This window comes from Pieris brassicae, chromosome 10, assembly GCF_905147105.1.
Source record: "Pieris brassicae chromosome 10, ilPieBrab1.1, whole genome shotgun sequence".
In the NCBI taxonomy this organism is placed as follows: Eukaryota; Metazoa; Arthropoda; class Insecta; order Lepidoptera; family Pieridae; genus Pieris; species Pieris brassicae.
In genome coordinates this window covers 17,454,649-17,482,518 of record NC_059674.1, presented here as the reverse complement: position 1 = coordinate 17,482,518, position 27,870 = coordinate 17,454,649, and the positions used below count along the sequence as shown (strand labels likewise).

General features: G+C 37.0%; 1 protein-coding gene across 5 annotated transcripts in view; it reads right to left on the bottom strand.

The window, feature by feature from the left end:
• Positions 1–579: 579 nt before the first annotated feature.
• LOC123715256 overlaps positions 580–27,870 on the bottom strand; it is a 75,240-nt gene continuing 47,949 nt past the window's right edge. For 3 of the 5 annotated variants that reach the window (XM_045670203.1, XM_045670202.1, XM_045670206.1), the window contains 15 exons: positions 24,394–24,777; positions 23,551–23,606; positions 23,347–23,475; positions 20,058–20,179; positions 19,430–19,539; positions 18,096–18,367; positions 17,658–17,744; positions 16,381–16,515; positions 14,253–14,404; positions 13,323–13,560; positions 6,833–7,212; positions 4,769–5,123; positions 2,017–2,129; positions 1,462–1,611; positions 580–692 (listed from right to left, as the gene is read on the bottom strand). In XM_045670203.1, coding sequence (XP_045526159.1) covers positions 615–692; positions 1,462–1,611; positions 2,017–2,129; positions 4,769–5,123; positions 6,833–7,212; positions 13,323–13,560; positions 14,253–14,404; positions 16,381–16,515; positions 17,658–17,744; positions 18,096–18,367; positions 19,430–19,539; positions 20,058–20,179; positions 23,347–23,475; positions 23,551–23,606; positions 24,394–24,777 — 2,761 coding nt within the window. In that variant the 3' untranslated portion in view covers positions 580–614. Of the gene's footprint in view, positions 693–1,461; positions 1,612–2,016; positions 2,130–4,768; positions 5,124–6,832; positions 7,213–13,322; positions 13,561–14,252; positions 14,405–15,420; positions 15,547–16,380; positions 16,516–17,657; positions 17,745–18,095; positions 18,368–19,429; positions 19,540–20,057; positions 20,180–23,346; positions 23,476–23,550; positions 23,607–24,393; positions 24,778–27,870 lie in introns of those variants that run through there. The other 2 variants (XR_006754411.1, XM_045670204.1) reach the window with 2 other exon arrangements.

Here is a 27,870-nt window from a genome sequence, read left to right as displayed (position 1 = left end):
ATTGTTAACATGTAATCATAGGTCTCCCTAGATTTAGTTTAGGGGCTCCAATAATTAGAATAAAGCAATTTTGAATTTGGTTTTTTTTTTTCGTTAAACTGCTTTAAAAAATGTTTTCCCTTTTCAATTCGAGAGTTATTTCAGGTTTAGTAAAATCATAAATATTTTGCAAGCCTCATATATAACCTTCAAAATTCTCCTCAATTTCGAATAAAAAAATATGAATCAAATAAAAAATAAAATATGTTTATTATGGAACATAAGATACAAGTCATTCAATTTGAAACGCAGACATTCCTACTCATCGGCAAAGAAGACGTTGAGTAGGCCGAGAGAAAAGCAAATCATCAAAAAACACTTATTTTAAAACAAATATCGCAAATTAATTAGAAATAGCCTGTCTAGCACTAGTCCCAGGCCCTTTTATCAACTAGATAATAGTTCACTTTGTAGTAAGCCTTTTTACACAGCTTTCCTTTAATACATTTCTTAAATTTATTAAAAGGCAGAGACAAAAGAGCCGCTGCAATTTATTTTGGATTCTAATCAACAAATTCCATTCTAAAATAAAACAAGATATTTATCACAAACTTTATTAAACACTTACATAAAAATCACATATTCGGTTGCCAAGTTAGTCTTGTGAGTGCCAATACTCGCGGCTCTGTGCTCATGCGCAGGAGACTTGATACCTGTAAGCATATTTAGTTAATTTTCTAGACAAAAAATTCGTTCAAGGTTTAAGGTTTCACGGCTGCCGTAACGTAATTTTAGCATTACTGATTAGTAGAAACATTTCTAAAGGCCGATAGCCCAAATTCTATACACTAATTATGTCTAATAAGTAATATTAATTACTTAATATTCTAGTTATGTTATCTGTTAGTTATTTTTGACTATGTATTTGCGTGTTGTTCCCACGAGAATGTATGTGCGTGCTCCTATTTCACCATGCCTCCTGCTGACTAGCGCAAGCCCACCTCGGCTTGAGGGATAGTCAATCGCCTGAAGGGCAGGGCGGAAGTAACGAGGAAAAAAAAATATTATCTCTCTTAATATCCAAGTGTTTATAAATAACGCGATATCGCGTTTTAACTGTAGTAAAACGCCATCTATGATGGAAACGAAAACCAATTTGATAATTAAGAAACATAATCCTGACATATCTTCACAATGGCCTCACAGATACCAAAAAACCTGTGTCACTCTGTGGCCTTCAAAACCGACGGATTATTATGACTTTTAAAGGTAGTTGCAAAAAACTAAAACTGCAATTTAGAAACTCCCCCCACCCCCTAAGGTCAGCAAAGGTAAGCTCGTTATATTAGTAGACAATGTGTGGGTAGTTTGTGTAAAAAAGTAAATAATTACTGTTGACGTAATCACCAAATATGGAAATGCAATTTTAAAAATTAATAAATATAATAAATAGTTTTTTTTTTATATAAAAAAAATTGTTACCTGCTCTTGTACCGAATATGATTCCTTGAGAGGAAAGTCTTGGAATAGATCAGCGAGAACGGTTTCGAGGGAACCACATCGCTTTAACTGCTGCAACGGGAGCTGATGGCTGACACGCTGACCACGCACGAGCTGCTCCATCATTTCCACCTGCACATTGTTTTTTTTTTATTAATTAGGATTTTTTCCTTTCATTACAATTTGATACTTAAATTTTGGCTTCCGGAAAGATTATCGCCCAAAAATAAAATGAAAAATTTATTAAAAAACATTTTACTTTTCAAGCCATTTAGATGAAATACACTGTCAAACGTCTCATTAATTAGACAAAATCAAAGTTATTTTTCTTGGTAACTTTAACTTTGAACCAACGTCATCAATATCTATGCTCTAATAATCTATGCCACTCACCCCCCCAAGTCATAAAACCATCTATCTCTTTTCCTCACAGTGTAAACACAATTTGTCAGAAAGAGACAAAAGAGTTCAATTAGACAGACTTTATTCAATAGTTTTAAGAATATAGATTATAATAGTAAAATAGACAAATGTTACCTTGTAGACTTGAGAGTCAGGTAAATATTGATAGACTACCCGCAAAATAGCAATAAATTCAAGGGCGTATTCCCGAATCACTTCACTCCATTCCAGTATAAGACTCTCCAGTCCTGGAATAAAACCATAATATTCAATATTTATTCATTGGTACGAAAGTCTACCGTTAAGTTGTAATACCGTAATCAGTAGATATAAAAAATAAAATATTTAGGAAAACTCTTTTTGTATAACAAAAGCTGAAGATGTCATACTCTACTTGGTATTTATGTATATATGGCGAGCATTTTGATTTAAATAAAACAGCGTCGAAAACGTTTAACTATCTGTCTGACCGAAAGCCAGCGTGTTGATTAACAATGTAAAACAAGACTCCGCCATGATTAATTCATTTGTGATTGTTATTTCGGTGTAATCGTGAAGAACTGAGAGCTTGGAAATTCCGTGTTTTGCTTTATTGTAAATGGTTAGGTTAGGTTAGCCTCGTTGCCTAGGAAAGTTTAGGAAACTCGTTAAACGTTTCGTTCACTCACTTGTCTGACGGAACTTTAGCGACTTGATTGAATATCGATGTTAATTAACTGTCTAGGGCTTCAACTAACTCTCTGATTTAACATATTGTTACGAGCTAGGGGATCGGATAGAAAATGCCGTGGATTTATTCAAGGGTTTATTTCTTGAAAAATCAATGAGGAATTTATGGGCACAAATTAATTGCAGAGATGCACTAATAACACACAAAAACACAGTCACTAATTACTTCACTTATGCACACTTCACACTGTACTTTATCACTTGTATTCACTTTATTCGCACTTTATCGCTTCAGTGTTTCTCTCTTGCTATCGCATTCCAAACTAAAGGCGACTAGTTGCGTTTCGGCTCGCTTATATATCCCTGGGAATAATTCTAAACAATATTCGAGAACTTTCTAGGCGGGCTTGCTACTGAGTAGCGATTGCACAATTCTAGAACGTCCGCACTCTTTGTCTCTTTCGCACGTTGCTCCGTCCTTGTCGTATGGCGTTCTAGAGTGCCCAGTCTAGTTTCGAGAAAGTTCTGATCTTCTCTCTCTCTCTCGTATCATTTCGTCCTTGTCTCACACCTAGAAAGTTCGGTCTAGAATATTCCTTCATCAAAGGGGTATACCTAGGCCTGAAAACGCCTGAAAACGGGTCTCCTGAAAACTGCACCACTCGACTACACATGTTCTGAAACTGACTGAAAAAATGTTTCAGCTTCCTGAAAACTAGGGTAACATTATGGAAATTACAATTTTCTAATATGTGATTGACCCTCTCCTGAAACGGTCAGAAATCATATTTCAGCCTGCTGAAAAGTTCTCTAACTAGTGGAAAAATCTAGAAACATTGTAGTCGACCCGTCTTCGTAACAATATCCATACTGCGACATATATGTCGGAGAAACACCTTCCCCAGTGACGTCATCAACAGTGATTGCAGATTTGGTCGGCGTCATGAGGGTAAAGCGCGAGCACAAAACACGACGATTGTAGTTTTCACAATATTTTATTTACACTGATGATACACTGATATTTTATGGTAGTTATTTAATAATAAATTATAAGTTTTAAGACCGAGCAGTGAGTTCAATGCACCAATCTAGCGACAAAAACTCAGGGATCCAACTCGATCCGTCTCCACTTCAAAAAGGCCCCGTAACAACCAATGGACTGGCCTATATATAGATGGCGCTTCGACCCCACTCGAGCAGAGTGCTCTGCTCTCATTGGTCGTTTGTTTAATAACGATTACAATCTTATAAATGAGAAAAACGTAACTAATTTTAACTAAAATCACTAATTTGTTAACAGAAATATGTTTTAGGTTTTATAATATCGTAAAATCGCGTATTAAGTTCAATTAAGATTAATGCAACGTGTTTAAATGATAAAGATAATTTAATGTGTTATTGTACAATCAACAAGCAACTCGTTGAATGGCTTCCTCCGACATATATATATATATTAACTACCAGGAAACACATGTTTGTTCATTTAAAAATAAGAACAATTACAAAACAGTAATGAAAATGAACGGATTTTTCCGTGATTTTATAATATATTGTATATTGGCGAGCGATTCACATTTCTTATTTTTTTATAGCCGTCCAAACGAGGCTGCGGTACGCCCAAAAATGGCAGTGGTCGCTCAAGGACATTTTTGTGGGCGTGTTGCCGGCCTTTGAGGGAAGAGAATATTTTTTTAAACAGTTGGAGGTCGTATCTCTGCGGACAGCCGACCGTGGAAGTCTTCCATTTGGACTTTAGAACTCAAAAATGTATCAAAATTATTACCATTTTTTTTATCGGGGCAAACGGGCAGGATGCTCATCTGATATTCAGTGATACCGCCGCCCATGGACACTCTCAATGCCAGAGCTCGCGAGTGCGTTGCCGGCCTTTTAATTTGTAGGAATTTGAGCAAATCAAACTGTAGTTTGATTATAAGAATTTTTTACTTCGTTCATATAAAACACAGTGTATGACACGTGGATGACATTGACCACGGAGACTCGTGAGAGAATACAAGAAGGAAAAAAGAACAGCGCCACACAGGAAAGAGGCGAGAATCAGCACTAATTTCTATCTTCTATATTAAAGGGACGGCAGCGCTTTTTCTATATATTTTTTTTCGTATCTATGTCAATTTATATCATGTGTTTGTCCCAATTATGTGGTCCTAATAAAAAAAATAAAAAAAACAATAGTAAACAATTGTGTAGTTCTCACCGGGAGTAGCTAAGGCTATCATATTGCGCGTGAGTCGAGCTGGTGGTGGCTCAAGGGATAGCGCATCATGTCGGGGCGAGCACGCCCAATCCACGTGTACCAAGGCCCCTTCTACGCTCACGATCAAATTCTGCGGATGCCGATCGCCAACCCCTAACAGCGCAGTCAGCACAGTACCGGCTGCTACAGTTTCGCTAAATCTTCTCTGTTGGTCTAGAAAGTGCTGAGCGGTTAGACTGCGCTTGCGTATCGCTTCGCGTAGAGCTAGCGCTGAAGTGCTCGAAGCGAGCGCGTCTAGACGCTCGTGGTCCTCTAGGAACTCGATTAGGGAGCAGTCGGAAGTCAGTGCTCGTACCTGGAAACAGTGAATATAGTTCAAGACAATTTATTTTCACGATCCTACAACAGCTTTAGTTATGTAATTTAGTCTGCTAAACCCTTTTAAATTTATTATAAACAAGAATGTTTGATAATAAGCATTGTAAACTCTCATAGTTAACATAATTCCTTTAATAATTTACACGCAGTTTCCACAAGATAAGCAAACGCAAACACGCTCAACGAGATGTGTGTGTATTCATTTCTGGCTAATGAATATATAAATGACTACGGGGCGTCTGCACCAAGAGACCTAACGTGACAGACGGAGCCCTACGAGTAGAATCAAAGGCTCGATAAGGTGGGGGCTATCGATTGGGCAGGCTGACGACGATAATTAAGGGCTTAAAGAAGTCTTTTCCACTTTGAGAAGATAGAGATGAATAGCGTGTATTGTATTGTATTGGTATCATTGTGTTATATAAATATAGAACCATATATTAACACGCAACACAACTATGTAAAGTATTTTGGTGTTTATTTACATAAAGAAATATAATTGCGGAAAATTTTGAAAAAAACATACTGTTACGAAGACGGGTCGACTACAATGTTTCTAGATTTTTCCACTAGTTAGAGAACTTTTCAGCAGGCTGAAATATGATTTCTGACCGTTTCAGGAGTGGCTCAATCACATATTAGTTAATTGTAATTTCCATAATGTTACCCTAGTTTTCAGGAAGCTGAAACCTTTTTTCAGTCGGTTTCAGAACATGTGTAGTAGAGTGTTGCAGTTTTCAGGAGACCCGTTTTCAGGCGTTTTCAGGCCTAGGTGTGAGACAAGGACGAAATGATACGAGAGAGAGAGAGAGAAGATCAGAACTTTCTCGAAACTAGACGAGAACTCTAGAACGCCATACGACAAGGACGGAGCAACGTGCGAAAGAGACAAAGAGTGCGGACGTTCTAGAATTGTGCAATCGCTAGTGCAAGCCCGCCTAGAAAGTTCTCGAATATTGTTTAGAATTATTCCCAGGGATATATAAGCGAGCCGAAACGCAACTAGTCGCCTTTAGTTTGGAATGCGATAGCAAGAGAGAAACACTGAAGCGATAAAGTGCGAATAAAGTGAATACAAGTGATAAAGTACAGTGTGAAGAGTGCATAAGTGAAGTAATTAGTGACTGTGTTTGTGTGTGTTATTAGTGCATCTCTGCAATTAATTTGTGCCCATAAACTCCTCATTGATTTTTCAAGAAATAAACCCTTGAAGAAATATACGGCATTTTCTATCCGACCCCCTAGCTCGTAACAATACTATAAAAAAATTTATTTGTAAATTAATACAATTATTTTAAAAAATTGCAGAAATCTTTTTGCTAATGTATAGCATCTATTTATATACAAACTTTTAAATTTTTCCGATGTTTCGCGTGCTTTACAACGTGCGTGGTCATGGTGTTACTACCCTACTCTTAAGTAAATTTTAAAAGTTTAAAGTCATATTCTAATCTTTTGTAATAAAATTTTGTTTTGTTTTTAGAATGAAGTATGAAGAAGGTATGAAGAAAACGCTTTCATACCGGATTGCAGCTATGTATTATTATAAACTTACAATTATACTTTTACTTCACATAATTTTTTTTTTAAATAAAATTTCGAGTGTAGAGTTTTGTTTGAAATTATATTCGCTACTTATAACTAATAATATAATATCTACACTATCAACATAAAAACAAAACTTACATCATAGCTGATGACATACTGTGCCCTTGAAGGATGCGAGCGACGCAAAGCATGAGCCACGGCGAAAGCGGCTCGATGGGCATGTGGCGCTTCAACTTTGACCAGCCAACGGCGAACGGACCCGTTCGTCAAACGCGCACGCAGTAGGCACGGCCTTCGTGCGCTATCTGCGAACACTTCTACCTTCTTCTCGAAGCAATGTACCCGTAAGTGTGGAGGCAAGCCAAGAAGAGATGCCAGTGTAGGAGATTCAGATAGAGGAGCGGTCAGTGCCGGACTGAGAGTCGATAAACGCAGAGCACCATCGCCTTGCGCATCCAATGCTGCTTGTGCCCTCTTTTGTACCATTTTTATAGTTTGGACTGCGCCCTCGGATATTTCTGAAACTCAAAGGGTTTGATTATTGGTTGAAAATGTTCTCGCTCTCTTACGAGGCACGGTCTTCCACGCAGTCGCTTCTTATGTAACCTTTGTGCGAACGCGTTGACCGTCTACGGATATTATTTGTACATGTTTATTTAATAATTAAGGTTTTAAGGAGGTTTTTGAGCGTAATATAATATAATCTAAAAATACGACTAAAGGACTAGCTCATGAACATACCCTACGCAGAGTTAGAGCTTCTTCTGAGGCATAGTATGTAGTTACAGACTTTATTCATTCACTCACTGACTCACTTATGCACTCAAGCGTGTTGATAACAGTTAAAAATCAATAACAAAAATATAATTTTTTTTTATATACATGTGTCTTTACTACGACATCATGGAACATTACGATCTAGCCTAACTTAAGACTAATAAGTAATTTAAGTCTAACCTAATTTACTAAAAAGGATTGTTATCATAAGTAAGTGTCCAATAACGCTACTTATAGTCTCTATTAAAAGGAAGACACTCTGTTCTTGTGTTCAATATATTTTTGTTTTCATTCACTGATTAGCACTTAATAATAAAGTTCACTAACACTAATTCACTAGGCTCAAATGGTTTTATCCTTTTCAATCTTCTCACTAGGTCAGTGGTGTCAAGGAGTTGAATAGCCTCGACATTCACGTAATGGTGGAGCCTATGTTCGTGTGCTCCAGCAGTCTTTTTTATTAATGTGGTGACGTCCTCTACATTAAGGTCCCGATGGAGGTCGTAATTTCGAATGTACCAGGGTGCATTGACTATTCCCCTGAGCACTTTGTTTTGGAATCGTTGGATTACTTGGATATTACTATTACTGGTACAGCCCCACAGCTGGCAACCATAAGTCCATACAGGTGTCAGGACTTGTTTGTAGATCAATAATTTATTTTGTACTGATAACGTGGAATGCCTTCCGAGCAACCAGTACAATTTAGAGTAACGGAGATCCAACTCTTCACGTTTCTTTTTAACATGGACCTTCCATCGGAGTTTGGTGTCTAGCGTCATACCTAGGTACTTAGCTGAATTTTGGAACGGCACTTTGACGCTATCAATATATACTGGCAGGTAGTTTGATGTTTTGTTGGAAAAGTTTATGTGAACTGATTTAGACTGATTTAGTTTTATCCGCCATTTTTTGGTCCACAAGCCAACAATATTTATGGCTTTTTGTAATTTTACTACCGCTTCCTTTTCAGTAGCCGCCGTAGACATGATAGCAGTATCATCGGCAAAGGTCGCGATAACGTTATCTTTTAGGTCAGGAATATCGCATGTGGATAAGAGGTACAGGACCGGACCTAATACACTCCCTTGCGGCACCCCAGCTTTTATTTCTTTTAGTTCTGAATAATCATCTTCTTGTCGTACCCTAAACATTCTTTGTGTTAAATATGACTCAATAATATTTGCAAATTGACGAGGCAGTAATTTCCTTAACTTATGAACAAGTCCTCGATGCCACACTTTATCAAATGCCTGAGCTACATCCAGAAAGACAGTGGAGCAGACTTTTTGTTCTTCTAGTGCTTTTTCAATATTATTTGTGATTCTATGAACCTGCTCTATGGTAGAATGTTTTTCTCTAAAACCGAATTGGTAATCTGGTATGAGCTGCTTTTTGACAATAATAGGGTTAAGACGTTTGAGTAAGAGTTTCTCAAATAGCTTTGCTATAACAGGTAACAGTGAGATTGGCCTGTAAGACGTGACTTCGTGTGGAGGTTTTCCTGGCTTGGGAATCATTATAACTTCCGCAACTTTCCACATATTGGGAACATATTGAAGTCGAAATGAGGCATTAATTAAGGTTGTCATTTTAACTACGGCTTTAGAGGGGAGATGCTGCAGGACTTCACCCGTAATTAAATCAAAACCTGGAGCCTTCTTTTTAGTTAGACATTTAATTTCACTTAAAACTTCTTTTGGTGTGACTAGACGGATGTTTACTCTTCTGACGATATTTCTTCGAAGTCAAGTGAATCTTCTTCATCGATTTGAAATATATTTTATAGATGATCAGCAAACCTCTTAACTTTTTGTATGTTACTTGCAGCCCAATTCCCATTAGACGTATCTCGTAAGGGAGGAATATGTGTTGTAGGTTTTTTAATATTTTTTATCGCTTTCCAGATGGAGTAGTCGGTGGAACCATCAGAAGTTAATTGTTTTAGGTATCTCTTTATTGAAGTATCTTTATGTATTTTAATCTCTCTCCTCAGTTGTTTAGTGAGGTTATTCAGATGTTTTTTGTCTTCTGGACATCTTGTGGAATGCCAACTTTTTCTTTGAGTTCGTTTTGTCATTATCAGATTTTTAATCTCTTCTGGGAAGTAGTTGTTTTGTACCTTTTTCTTAAATTTTGGAGTATTACTCCAAGCAGCTTGTTGGATGTTCTTTGTAAATTTATTGACTTCTAAATCTTATTGTTCCTCAGTCTTTTAAAGGTACTCTAAGGTCTACCATATTGACAAGATAAATTTTGAAGCTGTCCCAGTCCGTATGCGTGTTCACGAGAGATGGATTCAGTTTTCGCTTTATAGGGTCTTCGCCAATTGTGAGTAAGATTGGTGAGTGATCTGAGTTCATATCATAGGCTTCCTCTATTTGGAGAACATTTGGTGATACTTCTCTAAATATGAAGAAATCTATAAGATCTGGTATTTTATACTTGTCTGTTGGCCAATATGTGGGCCTTCCTGTTGAAATTGCATCACATCTCAAATCTTTCATAGCATTGAACAGTTCTCTTCCTTTGGTCGATATTAATCTTGATCCCCAGTAGGTATGTTTGGCATTGAAGTCGCCTCCCAACACAAATCTATTTCCAAGACTTTCTAGCAGGGTTTTGTACTGGTCGTACTTAAGTGCATGTCTTGATGGGCAGTAAATAGATGATATTGTTAATGGATACCGCTTCATTGATAGGCTCACAGCCATAGCCTGTATATGCTGTTTTTCATATTTAAAGACCTCATGGTGTTTTAAGCTATCCTTTATTATAACTGTACTTCCCCCACTGGATTTATTACTTGGGTGAAGAGCATGGTAGGCATTATATTCTTTAAATTGAATGTATGACTCCCTGGTAAAATGTGTTTCCGATACCAAGCAGATGTCAATGTTTTCATGTTTAAGAATTATCTGAAGTTCTCTTTGGTGTTTTAAAAGCCCATTAGCATTCCATGCCATTATTTTTAAAGCCATCATTGCTTAAGACGTTTGGGAGCAGCTATTTTGTGTGCCGCTTTCTAGTTTTTTAAGTCTTTCATCAAAGGATGTCAATAATGAATGTATGGTGTTAATCTTTTCATCCATGCCTGTGCTAGCTATTTCATTTTGTTGTGTTGGGGATAGAGTCTTAGGATCTTTAGTTATCTGGGTAAAGGAAACAGTTTTGGAAACTAATTTTGCTGGTTTTACCGTTTCTATTATTGATTTTGATTTTAAGACATTTCTCATTTTCTGTAATTCTTTTGCTACTACACAGCCTCTGTAATTAGCTGGATGTAACTCACCACAGTGAACACATTTCGGTTTCGCGTCTCGTGGCTTGTTACAATCTACTGTGAGATGCTTTGCAGTGCATTTCACACACCTCGGCTCCTTGGAGCAGTATTTCTGTGTATGCCCGTAAGCCTGACACCTCTTGCATTGGGGAATCAATTTCGGTGATTTCAGTGGCTGTACATCAATTTTGCAGCCAAGTATGGATTTTATTTCGTAGATATTTTTTATGTTTTCCTGATGGTGGAAAGACAGAATAAACATGTTAAGCGGTTCTTTGGTTTTCCAGCTATATTTGACGGCTGTGTCTAAAATTTTAAATCCTTGGCTAATGAGGTCTTCAACTATCCTTTCAGGCTTGCAAGAAGCATCCAGATTTTTTGCCATTACTCTTATTGGCCTGCTCTGCTTGTTTTCGTAAGAGAACCACGAGGCATCTTCATCTTTAAGATGTTTTGTGATAACTCTGTAGGTAGCTTCACTATTGGTGTTAATCTTCACCGATCCATTTCTAAGCATTTTTACTGTGAACGAGTCTTTATTCAATTCTTTTTTAAGTAAAGAATCGTAGAATGATTGGTATTCAATTACATTTTCGACAATAATCGGGGGTGGAAGGGGTTCCTTTTTAGGCTTTTCTTTGGTTACTTTATTATGAATAACTTCTTTCAAGGGGGAAGGGGAGGTGTTTAGTTTCCTTTTCTCTCTGCTTGCGACAAGCACCCATTCCGTTTCTTTAGCCAGTTCTTCTTCGTCCGTCTCATACTGAATTGATTCAGCGGCTGCCTCGTCCCTTTGTCTTAAGGGCTGATCTATTTTTTTCTCGAGCTGAGCTATACGTTCCTTCAGTTGTTAGACAATAGTTTCCAGGTCCGAGTATCGGGCTCTTTCCTTTTTCAGTTCAGCCAATAGAAATTGCTCGTTTTGGGTTTTATTTTCAATAACACATGGACATGACATCATAAATTTAATATAATAGTTAAAATTATAAAGACAAAACCTCGACTTTATTCATTACACAATAACAAATATTAGGTCAACGATTCATCGTAACGCGATCGCGGCGCGTCAGCGCGTTTCACTTTTTCGGTCACAATAATTAATACGCGACGTTTCTAACCGAAATGAAAACAACAACTGAAATAACAAAAATAATAATAATAAATGATGTAACTAAATTATATATAAATTAAATATTTTAAGGAATGTATAATTAAGTTTGTTATGGAAGAAAACTGGAAACTCTGACACAGGTATATTTTTTACTTAAAAGGGTTCCCAAATCTTACACATTATAATGCAATTGTACTTAAAACGAATAAACATATTTTATTATTATTATTATTATAGCTGGAATCCCTGACACAGGTATTTTTTACTTTAAAGGGTTCCCAAATACAACAACATTGTAAATTTTCAAATGAATAAACACATTTTTATTATTATTATAAATGCCGTCGAGGTCCCAGTAGAATGCGAGGACTCTGTAACGCGGCCTCGTAGGAACAAAACGTAGGTGGTTTGAATGCGTATTCACCCAGTTTCTGAATAGCACACATTTGGAGGGTCAGACTCGACCCACACTGTTCGTGAATGCTAAGATCCCATAAGGCTGTGTCCTATCCTCGACCTTGTTTCTTCTGCATATCAATAATATGTTGCAACTTAGAAACATTGATTCTTATGCGGACGAGAGTACTGGGGATACTCTTTACACTGGCCGGGCTGGTATTCCTCTGTATATGAGTACCGGAACAAACTTGTGTCTGAAGTCGAAACTCTACTACTAAATCTAGACCAATTTAATCCCAAGAAGACACAAGTTTACGCGATTTCCGCGAAAAAAAACATTATTTGTCGCTACTCCTCTCTTCGACGACTACTTAAACCCTCAGCTAGCATTAGGGATTCTGGGCGTTGACATATCGAATGTCGTTCAGTTTCGCGGTCATTTGGAAGGAATGGCTAAGTTAGTCTCTAAGAAGCCTGGTGTGCTCAGCAAGGCGAGACGGTACTTCACCCCTGGTCACCGCCTGCACTCTATAAGTCCCAAATTAGACCCCCCATGGAGTACTATTGTCACCTCTGGGCGGGAGCTTCTTCGTACCAGCTCCATCCTCTTGAGCGTATACAACGAAGATCTACTTGATCCCTTGGCGTTGCGTAGAGAAGTGAGACCTCTAGTGTCTTCTACCTGCAGCTGAGTTTTATCATCGATCGTCAAGGCAGAATACAAAATACGGTAGGTATCCGGTACGGTAACTGAGCGGTTCTAAAGCCCATTTCTACCGCGCACCAGCACTATGTGGAACCAGCTGCACACTGAAGTACTTCCGAACCAATTCGACTTAGGGTCCTTCAAGAAAAGAGCGTACCAATTCTTAAAAGGCCGGCAGCGCGCTTGCGAGCCTTCTGAAGTTCGACTGTCCATGGGCGGCGGTATTATGAATTAACTCAATTCGTCATATTTGTGGAGGGCCTTGCTAGCTGACTGGCAGGCAGACAGGCTGAACAGTTTAATAAAGTATTATAGTTATATTTATATAATTTGTTTAAATAAACACAATTACCTCCATCTGACAAGGTGACGAATGTATCTGGATACGTAAGCCGAGCTTGCCGAACGGCTTCACGCCATCTTTCCCCATCCTCTGAAGATGCAGCTCGAAGGAGCAAAGCACACAGGCATAATAAGGCGTGCTGGGGGTCCCTCACTAGGGCCAATCGAGGGGCCCATTCATTTTCCATTTGATCCATCCCCACAGCTTGTCGCTGGTACTCCTCCAAGTCTTTACTTGCATCTAACAGCTAAAAATAACATTATGTTTTTCGAGCTGTGCCCAGAAATTTGACGCGCATTTTTGGCCGTATCCTAGTTTTCTTCGATAAATAAACTATCAAACCCAAAAACAATTTATCAATCCGATAATTCAGATCTAGGAACTACCCCAGATTATTAAAAACATTTTCTAAAATTCCCGAAGCTCATTCGCGAAGGCGAAAGAAACCGCAGGCCATCGCGTAAAACTAAAAAGTACCCAAGCGGGGAAACTTCGGTCCATGCGTTCGAAGGAGGGGATCGTGATCCATCTGCAAGTACTGGACTCGATCTCCCCTAGCTGTTACTAAAAGCGAATGGGCCGGTCTGTGACGGAAACTTGCTCTGTCGCATCCCGCCTAAGGCAATTGTTGGCAGTACCTTGGGGTTTTAGTGGGCAGCCCAATCGCGAGCCCCACGTAACCCTCCCGCACTAAATAATAATAATATTTTTTGGGTTTTCCGTTTAACTATGTCAAATAGAGGTAGAAATTGTTAATATTTCGGAATTTAAAAAAAATGCCAATGACTACGACGAATCCTCAGGTCTAATTATAATTTTGGGATTACAAAATACCATCCGTAATCGCTCAAGGCCTCTGAGGTACATTAGGATGTCGTAATATCATCAAGTTGTCATATCATTTTACGCCTTTATTACCTAAGAAATTTACGAAAATACCTTATCAAATAATGCTTTTGGGCGATATTCCTCTGGCAATCTCAGCATACAAGATAGAAGTATGTCGACAATAGGCCCCGCTTGGCGAACTCCCCCACTTAGCTCTATTGCTTCATACATCTGATTTAATATGTCATATTTATCTTCCACTTCTAAAAACCATTTTTAAGCATTAGTGTTGCCACCTGCAAGCTTCAGCTCGCTTCAAGGAATTCATCAGCACATTTTACGAAGACAACTCTTTTTTTTCTACGTATGATTTATTGATGAGTCAGGGGCATAGCGTCGACTGTGTTAAAAACACGTGATTATTTATTTACTATTATGTATGGTGTCCCATAAATCAAGCCAAAATCAGCATATAGTGATTGAAACCACTCCTTATATGGAAATTGTTTTCGATTTTACAACAAACTCCCAAGCGAAATTAGAGTTTTATAAAGCTTTTTATAAATTTGAAGATTATTTAAATCCTAATCCTTAGGATTGATTTTCTCCAGTTCCAACTATTTGTATGACTCATAACATGTCGATCAACAAGAGTGGCGAGTTTCTTGCCCGCTCTACGCCCTTGACTTGCGAACTGGTAGTAAATGTAAATTTAGAATCATATTAACATTTTATCTATTAACGTTTATACGGGTATTTGGTTACCTATATGAATAAACTGATTTTGTGTTTGTGCAGAAAATTATAATAGAATTATATCGAATTATTTTCCATTAGCCATATTAAAAAAGAAATATGAATGATGTTCTTGTCATTCTTCAACATTCTTATTATGTATTTTACGTGACTTTTTAATAAACAACAAACAATCGAGAATTCACTAACACAATCAAACCGTTGAACTCAAAATTAAACAAAGTTAAAGATGGCCTAATAAATCCAAATAGCAAAGTGGTCCTCTGGATAAATTTTGTAGTTTGAAAGCACACATTGAAAAGTTACAGAACAAAATAGACAGTTTAGTTTTTGTGTTAAAACAACTAAGAGAAACTGTTAACCATGATACGGTATTGGCTGCTTATCATGCATATGCTTCATCTATGCTTAGATATGGAATTATAGTTTGGGGAAATTCAGTCGAAATGTATTAGAGACTGAACAGACTGAACAAACAAACTCCACAAATTGTGTGGAGCAAACTGTCTTGATAGTTGCGTACCTTTATTTAAGAAGCTCACATTTTTATCACTTTCCTGTATTTATACTTTAGAAACGTCCTTATTTGTGCACAGAAACATATTTTTAAGTCGAAGTAAGAAGTAGACATGGGAATCAATCTGGAACTCTTTAGGAAAAACACCTTTTGTATGGCAATTAAGACTTACAATAATTTACCAAAATAATTAAAAGATCTTCCGACTAGAGTCTTTAAAAATCGACTTTTGGAAAAATGAATTATTCAATAAATGATTATTTGCGAGAGACACTGTAGTTGATATAAAATTAATAACGTATGATATGCTATGTACGATACAAATAATATAAGAATTGACCAATTCATATAAGTAATAATGTAAAATTCCTTTAAAGACAGCTTGACGCGCCATTGTGTGTGGCAGAATATGCCTAATTACGATTGTACCACTTTACACATACATGTACCATATTCATGCAATAAATTATTATTATTAATAATAACACAATTTTGTGGCGCTACAACTTTTTCGAATCAGCTTTCTGTATCTGTTTCATAATCAATCGAATAGGCAAGTAGATGATATGCCTCCTATGCCATACACACGCCGTGGATACTTCCGGTCTAAGGTAAGCCGGTTTCCCCACATTCTTCACCTTTGAACCAATGTTAAGTTCACATACAAAGAAAGTCCATTAGCGCAACCGGGATCGAACCTGCGACTCTCAACCCTGAGATCCAAGGTTGGACGTCGGAGCTAATGGGCAAACACTGCTATACACACAATAAGTTATTGTTCTATATTAAATGTGACACAACTGCCCGTAGCGGGGGCCGTAATCTAACGTCGCGGTCATTCACCTGAGGTCACTGACCCCACCACAAGCCACATAACTACTTCCCTAGCTACACTAATATTTGTGTAAAAATCCCTTCATTAATTCACCGCGAAAAATGTACTTAAATTAAAATAAGGATTCTTACCAGTGGTTCTCTCATATAAACAGAAAAGGTGTTCTGCGATAGTGGCAAGTACGGGGCGTGTCTCACTCTTCTCTTTGACACTTAAGGACTCTTTTATTTTTGTCATTGCCTCTTCTACTACCGATCTGTTTACACCTATAACAAAATATAACTTTAAGCCACGCTTACTCTAGAACAGTGTTTCCCAACCTTTTTAGGGCCCTGCCAATCCCTTATGTAATGTTTATATACATAATGTATTGAAACAAAAAAAAAAATCACTTAAGAAATTTATATTATAGGTTTAAGAACGAACTAACAACTATTAACAAAACTATAGGTAAATTTTCAAAACATAATGAAAATGGTTGATGGTTGATGGTTAGCTTCAGTCTCAAGTCTCCACTTTGTTTTATACAGCTGATATAGATTATAAAATTCACAATCAAATTGCCCCCTGTGGGGCGTGGGCCCTACGTTGAGAAAGACTGCTCAAAAACCATTATTGAGGCAATACAAATAATATGTGAACGGTGAAACATACATGGACTGAAATAATTGATCATTGGTGTGTAACCGAGAAGCTACTTTAGGTATAACTACGCTTAATATTGTCTTCTATTAAAATAACTTTTACACATTTAAAGAAAACATTTTTTCAACAGATTTAAGCTATGTATTATTATAAATTTATAATTATTTTACATATTTTTTTTTTTTTTCGACATTTCGCGTGCGTGGTTACGATGACTGTGGTGAAAAGTCGGGAAAAAAATTAAAATTATGTAAAATAATCATAAGTTTATAATAATACATAACTTCAATCCGTTGAAAAAGGGTTTTGTTTAAACTGAAACTCTTTTTTTATATACGGAAGGAATACGTTATTCTCTTTTCTTTCTCCTCCTTCCTCTTACTTATTTGTTTTTAACTATAGCACTGATATTTCAGCAGAGTAAACATAGTTTTTTAAGACTGAATCAGGACCGGATCTAGGCTACCGGGGCCTCAACAAAAGAGACCTCTACAATAGACTACTGTAAAAAAATTAAATTCCGACTAGTAAACAACTTTTCTTCTGATATCTTCTGACTTCTTTTATGGTTGTTATATACTAAAAGAATCTACTTGTTCACAATAAATTAATGATAGAAAAAATATCGACAAAACACATTGTTTATATTATTAGGAAAATAATTTGGGCCTCCACTCCTTTGTTGCCCCAAGGCCTCGACACCTCTACATCCGGCCCTGGACTGATTATACCATAGATTAATATTATACAAGAGAATACGAACTATTGGTATCAGCTCGAAGTTTTAATACAAGTTGCATCAAACGAAGCGGTTCCTTGGATCTTTCACTCAATTCACACCATTTCTCTTCTGTAACAAGTGATGATTTTATAATCTTTTTAACGAAATTAGTATATATAACAAACATATAATATAAACAGTATGTACATCATGTATAATATAAAAACGATATTATAAATTACAATAAATGATAATTAATTTAAGACAATTTCACCAATTTTTAATATTTCACACGTACTACCCCAAACATGCGTGGACACCAAAAACTACTACACCGATTTTGGTAAAACTTGGACTGTTGGAACACAAACACATCTGATTCAATTCAAAATGTCATGAAGACTTTAGTTACCGAGAAATTTGTGGACAAATATACATTCGCATGGATTTTTTTTTATAATTTCGTAACGATAAACTCACGAGCGAATTCCAGCGCCTCTGCCAGCTCTAATGGACTATTCCTGAGAACGGCCAACCCCCGCTTCGCTGACACCAGCTCCTCAATTCCATTGTCAATTGTCCCCAGCTCCAGTTGACTGCAAACTCGAATCACGTCTTCGAATAACGTAGTTCGTAGATTTTCTGGTGCGCCTCGAATATTGTTAACCAGCGAACACCACCTTATCATGTTCTCGTGTAATGCGGAAGTCTGTTCAGTATAATGTTCTTCTGATGATTGCAAACGAAGAGACCTGGAATATTTTTATAGCACTTTAATTAAATAGACAGATACTATGGAAAACTTGTACTCGTGTTATCGACTATGTTGATCCCACGAGAATATAAGTGTGTGCTCCTATTTCACCATGCCTCCTGCTGATAGAGGATCTTTGATAATTTGAGACAATTCTTTGTTTTTAATTAATTTTATTATTATTTATCACTTAATATGTCATGTGGAACATGGTGTAATGGCAGCTCCTTACAAACGTTGTGTAAAACAAAAAACTTGCCGATTAAAAAGAGTTGCGGAGAGTTTATTGCCAGTTCTTCTTTTCCGTTCTACGCCCTTGATTTGAGAACTGGCAGTAAATGTAAAATTAGAAGCATTGAATGTATATTTCTTTTTTTGACGTTCATAAGTGTACATTGTGTTACCTATATGAATAAATGATTTTTGACTTTGACTTTGATTACAATCTTTGACGTTGCTGTCAAAATCTGAAATAATTGGAAAAACGTCACAAGATGCTCCAAAATGAAGTATTTTTATCAGGTCTAGGGTTGCCAACCGGACGCTTAAAATAGCGACGGCTCCTACAGCCAGAATTTACTAAAGCTTCATTTTTATATTGTTTACTTTATCCTTTATACGATCATGTGCTGTATGTTTGGCTCCTCCTCCTTCTCGATATACATTTTGTGTTGATTTAGAAACAGATAGGCCTCTTAAGGGATCTCAATCATATTCCCAAGCAGGCGCTTGATTAGAACCCGCAAGGAAAGCGGAAGCGTGGCCGACCCAGGCAAACCTGACCAAACCAAAGAGAATCGGAAAGACTTGGAGCGAGGTGAAATACGAGACCGAACGCGATGAAGACTCATTGTGGACGCCCTTTGCCCCATCTAGGGGAACTAATTGCCACTAAACTCTGATAAAATTATTTGTAATAGTATTTTTTATTAAACAGCAAATACCGGCAAATTATTATCTTTAAAAAATTAATAAATCTACCTCTTAGTTACAGGTCAGCTTTATCCCGGAGCTGCTAACTAGTTTGGATTTCTGATAACAAAATTTTGTCAGCACAAACCTCATCATAAGAAGTGCAGCAGTTTGTGCCAAACAAACTCGGTCCCGCCTCTCCAACCAGTCACATTCCCGGACAAATTCACCATCTTTCCACATCTCCAGTTCCCATACCTAACAAACAAACATCAAATTAATTGTTATACATAATGGGATATATATATAATAGGAGGGAAGATGAGTGAGAAACGGAAGAATTCGGAGGAGGCTCTCACTTCGTCGGAGGTCATGTACTAATATTAAATATAATAATATAAACGTAATGTAATATATATTATAGTACTAGTCAAATTTTATTATTACAATTTATTCTTTAAATACAAACTTTAAAACATAATGATATTTGCATAGTTTTAATTTTACACGGCGACTGCTGTAGGCACATTTTCAATTATCAGCTATTTACTTGAAATTATTTGTGGATCCATAATAACCATTTTAACTGGAAGAGGCCTATGTGTATTTATGATTACCCAAAACGGGTCAAGTGCTGTATTAGATTACGTTTTATTTATGTATTAGAATTAAGTTTTTTTTGTTTATGTAACTCAAAGAAGTGTTAATGTATTATACAACAATCAAGGCTTAATAATAATCATTTTAAAGAAAGAGATATATCGGAAGCTACTTACAGCAGAAAACGTGAAGGTATCTCTAGGCCAACGATCAGCGGCCAAGAGTAGCCGGTAGAGGCCAGTTTCGTCTCTATCAGCGTCAAGTCCTGACCACATTGCGCGGAACCAGCCCACCTCGCCTAGTTACAAAAAAACTGCGACTAAAGTGGCATAAAAGATCTAGACCATAAAATAAATCAGTTGCGCTACAACCTTTTAGGATTGAGCCTGTTTTTTTTAATATAACAGGGGCCAAACGGGCAAGGAGGCTCACCTGATGTCAAGTGATACCGCCGCTGGACACTGGACACTCTCAATGCCAGAGGGCTCGCGACTGCGCTGCCAGTCTTTCAAGTATAGGTACGCTCTTTTCTTTTCTTTCTGTATCTGTTTCATTATCATTTGTCAATATAACAGGCATGTAGGAGATCAACCTCCTGTGCTTAACTCACGCCGTCGACTTTATGGGTCGAAGGCCGTCCCACCGCCCGATGAACGAGAAGAGAGTCAAGCTATAATTAGAAACGAGTTGGCGAGCAGCGGAAAGTGAGTGTGTAGTACTGATAGTTTTGTTGCTAATGCCATCATAAAACATATCATCATCGTCGTCTGAACTAGGCAACAATGATAATTCAAATGATTGTTTGATATCTTAAGATAAATAAATCTCCTGTCACGATGTTTGTCCGCGATGGACTCTTAAACTACTTAACCGATTTTAAATTAAATTGGCACACCGTGAGTAGTCTGGTCCAACTTAAGAGATAGGATAGCTTAGATCTTTAATTATAGTCGCAATTTCATTTTATTGCAAATTATTTGTCTATAATTAATTGACAGTCACAATTATCTGTTAACTCCAAAATATTCTAACAGATGTCGATACTTTTCGACTGGATTGAGTAAGTAATCAATAGATGGCACTGCTATGGTAAACCGACAAACGTGTCATATAAGCTACAATTCAATATCATGATTACCACGTGTTATTGAGGCTAAAGAATAAATTAAATTTATTTTGTAGTAAACGAAATACCGTGAAATTCAATTATTTCTACTTTTTTTAATTTTTGGTGTTAGCAAACCACGTGTTACTTAGACACAAGTGTAAATCAAATTCAAATTATAGTGACGATAATACAGTGAAATTATTCTTTCGTGTCACGGTATTAAGGCTAACTAAAACCACATTAAGGAGAAACGAAGTTCGCGGGGGCAGCTAGTTCATAATAAAGAAAAATACGTGAAATTTCATATCCGCACTGTAGAGAAATGACTGATGCCGCAGGTCGGTCTCTCAGCGTAGTTCTGATCTCTGACCAAGTATCGCTAAGCGAGAATACCTATTGTCAATCAGCGACGAACTAGTGGAACAGATCCTCGCCGGCAGTAATACTGTATACAGTCAGCGATCAACTATTTATGTGCATCTCTTTACATTGTATTTATTATTTATTTATTTATTACCACTTCGTTACGTTACAATAGAAAAAAATTAAACATAATTAAATCAAAAGGAGGGCAACTGGCGGCCTTATCGCTTTCGAGCGATCTCATCCAGGCAACCACTGTGAGTAAAGGAATAAAAATGTATTAACACAGTTATTAAGACAAAACTAAACAGGAACAAAAAAACAACGTTTCTTGAGCGAGAAAAAAGTTTTGACAGTTAGTCGTTTCTTAACCATTTTCCTTCAGCGTTCGAGCGAATGTTAAATGCGCACAGAATGATACACCAGTGGTACACAGCCGAGGATCGAACTTTTCACTTCAGCGATGAGAGTCGCACGCTGAAACCACTAGGACAACACTGCTCAATTAGTATAAGTTTCTTTATTTGGTGGAATGCGAATGGGAATAACCTTAGGTATTCAAGCACATTTTCGCATAAAGAAAATAAGATTGGAACTACAATTCTATATAAAGAGGCCTCTGAATTTCTATCTGTTTCATAAGCATCTTTTTTCTTAGGCCATAGACTTTTTGGGTCTTAGACAAACTTGTACACGATGTTTTCCCTCTCAGGCGTGTTAATTACGCCTCAGACAAAATATCTTAGTGCCCAAGTGTAATTCGAAATCTTAACGTACGCTTAAAAAAAACGCAAGCCCTACATATTACCGTATAGTCAGTCAGTGTTTACAGTGCGGTCACCGGTGTCATCAACTAAAACCTCATTGTTTGCGCTAAATCGGTGTCAGTCAAAGATGGATAACAATTGTCGATTTTGACTTTGACACACGAACCGGAAATGAACCTACAATTGATGTTCCGGTGTAATGATTTATGTAGTTTAACTTTAAAACCGCTATTGTGTGCGCACTGATACTGACCAGACATAGTACTACTCCATTTTGTTTTATTTTATTTTATTAAAGTATTCCTACAGCTACTCATTAAACAATATTCAAACAATTACATTATACACAAAAGCCAAAAACGGAATACACATTCAAACATAAACATAAAGCACAGTTTTACCTATTTATACAAAAAATATAACAGAGCACAAATTCATTGATCATTATAATGAATATTTAATATAAATGAAGAATAAAAAAGCCATTATTAATAAAAGATACTAGAGTTTGTTAAATATTTTTTTAAGCATTTTTCAGTCACATTAAATATATATATTTGCTGGTAATTTGTGTTATAATCTCAAGGTAAACATGGCTGAGTTACGTACATAGTTTTTATAAGACCGAGGAATCTGGAATAGTTGGGTTTGCCTTGTATTGTATGATGAAAGAAAGAATCAATGACGCTACCACCTTTTTAGGTCTGGACCTCAGATTTCTGTATCTGTTTCATGATCATTTGTTAATCGAATAGGCAAATAGGTGATCAGCCTTCTGTGCTTGACTTTTTGGGTCAAACCCAAGCCGGTTCCTCACGATGTTTTCCTTCACCGTTGGAGCTAATGTTAAATGCGCACATAGAAAGAAAATCCATTAGTGCACAGCCGGGGATCGAACCTACGACTTCACGGATGAGAGCCACACGCTGAAGCCACTAGGCCAACACTGCTCCTATTGTATGATGAAGGGGTGTGAAATAGTAAAAGCGACAATAATAATTTAAATTATTAAGAATCCAGTGCTTGGAGTGGGAGACAACACCGTTGATAGCCATCGCTGGTCTGATCAATTCTTGGATTCCTCTTTTTTATTAGACACGCGACAGCCGAAGCGCATATTTTACCAAAGGATGGCACCATACACCTTCCAGCACACATCTTAGCGATTATTCTAAGCCAAATTAATTAAGTCAAAACCTTCACAATTTCCTACTGAAGTTCACTTACCTATATACGTCTCCATTTCCCGTCTAAATGAATCATTATCGGTCCAAAGCTGCGGCACTTGACAAGATCTCTCTCCCCCCTCTCCCCAACGGTCCCACTCGCATAACCACCCAAAACACTTGCTCATGGCTGTAAAATGATACAAGAACTAGTAAACATTCATATATCAGCATGTAAATGCCGAAATATTGTTTTTTAACGTACCTTTAATAGAAAAACACGGTTCGACCGCACTAATGCATTTCCCTGCGGAAATATTCCTGTCAAAACAAACTTCCTGTTAAATATAATGAATATATTCCGTTTTTTATTATATTCTTTTATTAGACGGGGCAAACGGCCAGGAACCTCTCAGGACAGTCTCGCGTGCGATGCCGGCCTTATGTTTTATGTACCTAACATTATCATTGTTATATTGTTAAATCACATTTTGAACGCCTGTATTTACGCAATAATTTTTTTTTTGCCGCGCACCACCGCTATGTGGAACCAGCTGCCCACTGAAGTATTTCTGAACCACTTCAAGGAAAGAGCGTGCCTATTTTTAAAAGGCTGGCAACGCACTCGCGAGACCTCTGGCATTGAGAGTGTCCATGGGTGGGCGGTATCACTTAACACCAGAGCCACCTGCCAGTTTGCCCCCTGTTGTATACAAAAATAAGCGAAATAATTAAATTGCTTTGAAACGAAGTACTGCAATGTAATGTCAAATTTAGGAAATCGCCACGCTTATAAAACTAAGAAAGCCTGAATGAGCAAAATGTACAGCCTTGGCTAGTACATAATGTATACAAGAATATCTCTGATTCAATCAATTACTTAGCATAAATTATAAAATTATTAACATTATAGTTGAAAGAAAACACTTTTTTACCGATCTCACCGTGACCACGCACGCTGTAAAGCACGCAAAACGTCGAAAAAATTTAAAATTATGTAAAATAATTATAAGTCTATAACAATACATAGCTTCAATCCGGTATAAAAAGTGTTTTCTTTTAATATGTAAAAGCAATGTTAACAAAAGACAATACAACATATAGTTACCCCAGCGTATAATGATCCTCATTAGTAAGCGTAGCACGTTGTCTTAGCTCCCTTAGAATACCACGTGATACCGTTCCGCCGTATTCAACCTGTGTCCCTGCTGGTACGAGGGCGTGTAACAATTCCACTATGACTGGCCCACCAGCAACGTTCTCAGCTAATATCGTAACCAGTCTCTCCCTCTCAGCAGCGCCACCGCTTGCAACCTGCGCTACGGAACCAGCTAGAACGCATGTCACCGCCTCAGAGCCCCGTGCTACGCTCAGAAGAGATTCTAACACGTCTTTTTCATTTTCCTTGACATCGCCGTAGAAGAAGAGACGTAACAAAACGTCGAAGCCACGTGACCCTAATGTACAGCACAAGAGGACTGTTTCAGACAGTCTGAAATTAAATAGATCAATTTTATTTATAAACAAAAAAAATTACGAAGTATATATATAAGAAGACTAGGATATAATATACTGGAAGACCAAGCGCATATTTTTTTTGTCACTACGGCCAAACTCAAGGGTTCTATGGCGTCGGTTTTCTAATAAGGAAAACCTAAAAGCATATTTTGATAGTTTTATAGCAATGAATGAGTAAGTGTCCTAAATTTAGTCTTTGTATGACGAATATATTTCAATTATTCAAGCATATTCTCCTACTAGCGACACCAATGATACAGGGATGTCATTGTTGTACGACCAACTCCAACAGGCAAACGCACGCACGCAACATCAAAGGAACAAAATCTTTTATTCTGATGGGAGACTTCAGCGCAGCAAAAACATGAAGAACACATTATTGTCATCTCAAAACAGAAGGAGATGGAGTTAATTGGAGGAGGTATATACTTAAAAAAGAGGTCCTTGAAAAAAAAATATTATGTGTGTGTATATTTTGTAAAATGTTCAAGTACTAAATGAGGCTTAATTATTATTATTATAAAGTAATAATAGAAAAATGGAAGGGATACATAAAAATTGTATTATTGTGTGTAATTGGATACACATTGCAGCAGTGTTGGCCTAGTGGCTTCAGCGCGCGACTCTCATCCGTGAAGTCGTAGGTTCTATCCCCGGCTGTGCACCAATGGATTTTCTTTATATGTGCGCATTAACATTAGCTCGAACGGTGAAGGAAAACATCGTGAGGAACCGGCTTGGGTTTGACCCAAAAAGTCAAGCACAGAAGGCTGATCACCTATTTGACTGTTCGATTAACAAATGATCATGAAAGTGATACGGAAATCTGAGGCCCAGACCTAAAAAATTTGTAGCGCCATTGATTTTTTCTAAACACAAATACATAATCCGTAATATTTTTATTGTATTTTTTGTAACAGTTATGTTCACCATAATTGTCATCTAACTTAAATATAAGCATTGTTGATCATGAAAGATGTGGTCGTCGGTCAGACCGTTAGGAATGAGTTTGCGAGACGCAATATGCAAGCAGACTACATCTATAATAAATTAAATAGGCTGCTTAACATCTACCCGCTTACCGTCTACAATCTAAAAATACGACTAAAGGACTGGCTCATGAACATACCCTACGCAGAGTTGGAGCTTCTTCTGAGGCCTAGTATGTAGTACAGACTTAATTCATTCACTCACTGACTCACTCACTCACTCACTCACTCACTCACACATTTGCACTCACACACTCACTTATGCACTCCAGTGTGTTGATAACAGTTAAAAATCAATAACAAAAAAAAAAGTTAAGTTAAACATATTTTATTATATTATTATTATTATTATATTATAATGTGGTTTGATCATACATCATACAATTGATCATATTTATGTTGTGGATCAAATTATTGAGAAGTATAAAGAAAAAAAGAGACCACTATATCTGGCATTTATAGATTACGCAAAAGCTTTCGATTCCATATCACACAGCAGTATGTGGAATACCCTCCACGAATGTAAGGTACCATCAGGGGTAATTGAACTAGTTAAGGATATTTACTCAAAAAGTGTAAGCCGAGTCAAACCAGAAAAAAGGGGTCCTAAAATAGCCATTAAAAGAGGGGTTAGACAAGGTGACCCACTTTCTCCTGCCATATTTGTAACAGTACTTCAAAGCATAATGCGAAAGCTTAATTGGACACAAAAAGGTATAATTATTGACGGTAATTACTTAAACAATTTAAGATTTGCTGATGACATCGTTTTATTCTCAGAAACATGACTACAAATAGAGGAAATGATAAACGAACTATGTTCTGTTAGTCGAGCAATAGGATTAGAATTAAACAAAAATAATGACAAATCACCTACAAGATCCGGTCAAAATTAATGGATACCCCTTAGAATACGTGCAGAACTACATATACTTGGGTAAGGAAATATCTTTTAAAAATTCACGGCATCATGATGAAGTTGATAGGAGAACTAGGATGTCATGGAACAAATTCTGGGGATACAAAGAAGTACTGAAGGCAGAGATACCGATATACTTAAAAAAGAAAGTCTTAGACACGTGTATATTGCCATGTATTTCTTACGGTAGCCAATCATGGATATTCGACTCGAACACAAATAGAAAAATAACAACTTGTCAACGAGCAATGGAACACAGTGTATTAAATTTAAAACTGAAGGACAAGATCAGAAGTACACAAATTAGAAACAAAACGAAGGTTATTGATGCACTACCCCATTGCAAAAAACTTAAGTGGAAATGGGCGGGTCATACCGCTCGAATGAACAATGACAGATGGACAAAGAGGGTAACAAAGTGGAAAGGGCCACCAGGAAAAAGAAAGCGTGGTCGCCCTCTCGCACGGTGCGCTGACGAGCTTAAGAAAGTTGGTGGAGAGGATTGGGAGAAAAATGCTCAAAACAGAGAGAGATGGAGCCAATTGGAGGAGGCCTATACTCAATAAGAGGTCCTTGAAAAAAAAATGGAAAATATATATATATATACATATATATTTTATGTGTGTGTTTATTTTGTAAATTTTCAAGGAATAAATGAGGCTTAATAATAATAATTATAATGTGGTAAAGTATGATAAATAAATTTAAACAAATAGATACTCTTAAACTATCGAACCGATTTTAAAAATCATAAACATTTATTTCATTAAAGTCATCGGTAACTTATATAGTGGGCAGATAAGCTTGGTGGGGAAGAAAAATGCTCAAGATAGAGTGAGATGGAGGTGGTTGGAAGAGTCTCGACTAAATTAGAAGTGTATCATCTACAGTGTATGACAGTTTATCTTTTCAAGGATGATATACTATATCATACTGTAATTATAAGTTTATAATAATACATAGCTTCAATCCGGTTAAAAAGTGTTTTCTTTCAATGTGTTTACTGTCTTGGTAAGTCATAGGGACTGAGTGCGACGCCATTTCGCCCAGACTCGCGATTTGGCGGGTTTTTGAAGTTTAATTTTAATTTTTAAGCCAATACTTGACAGAATAAAAAATAAACAAATAGGTTATATAGTTGTCGCAGTAAAGTAGTTAA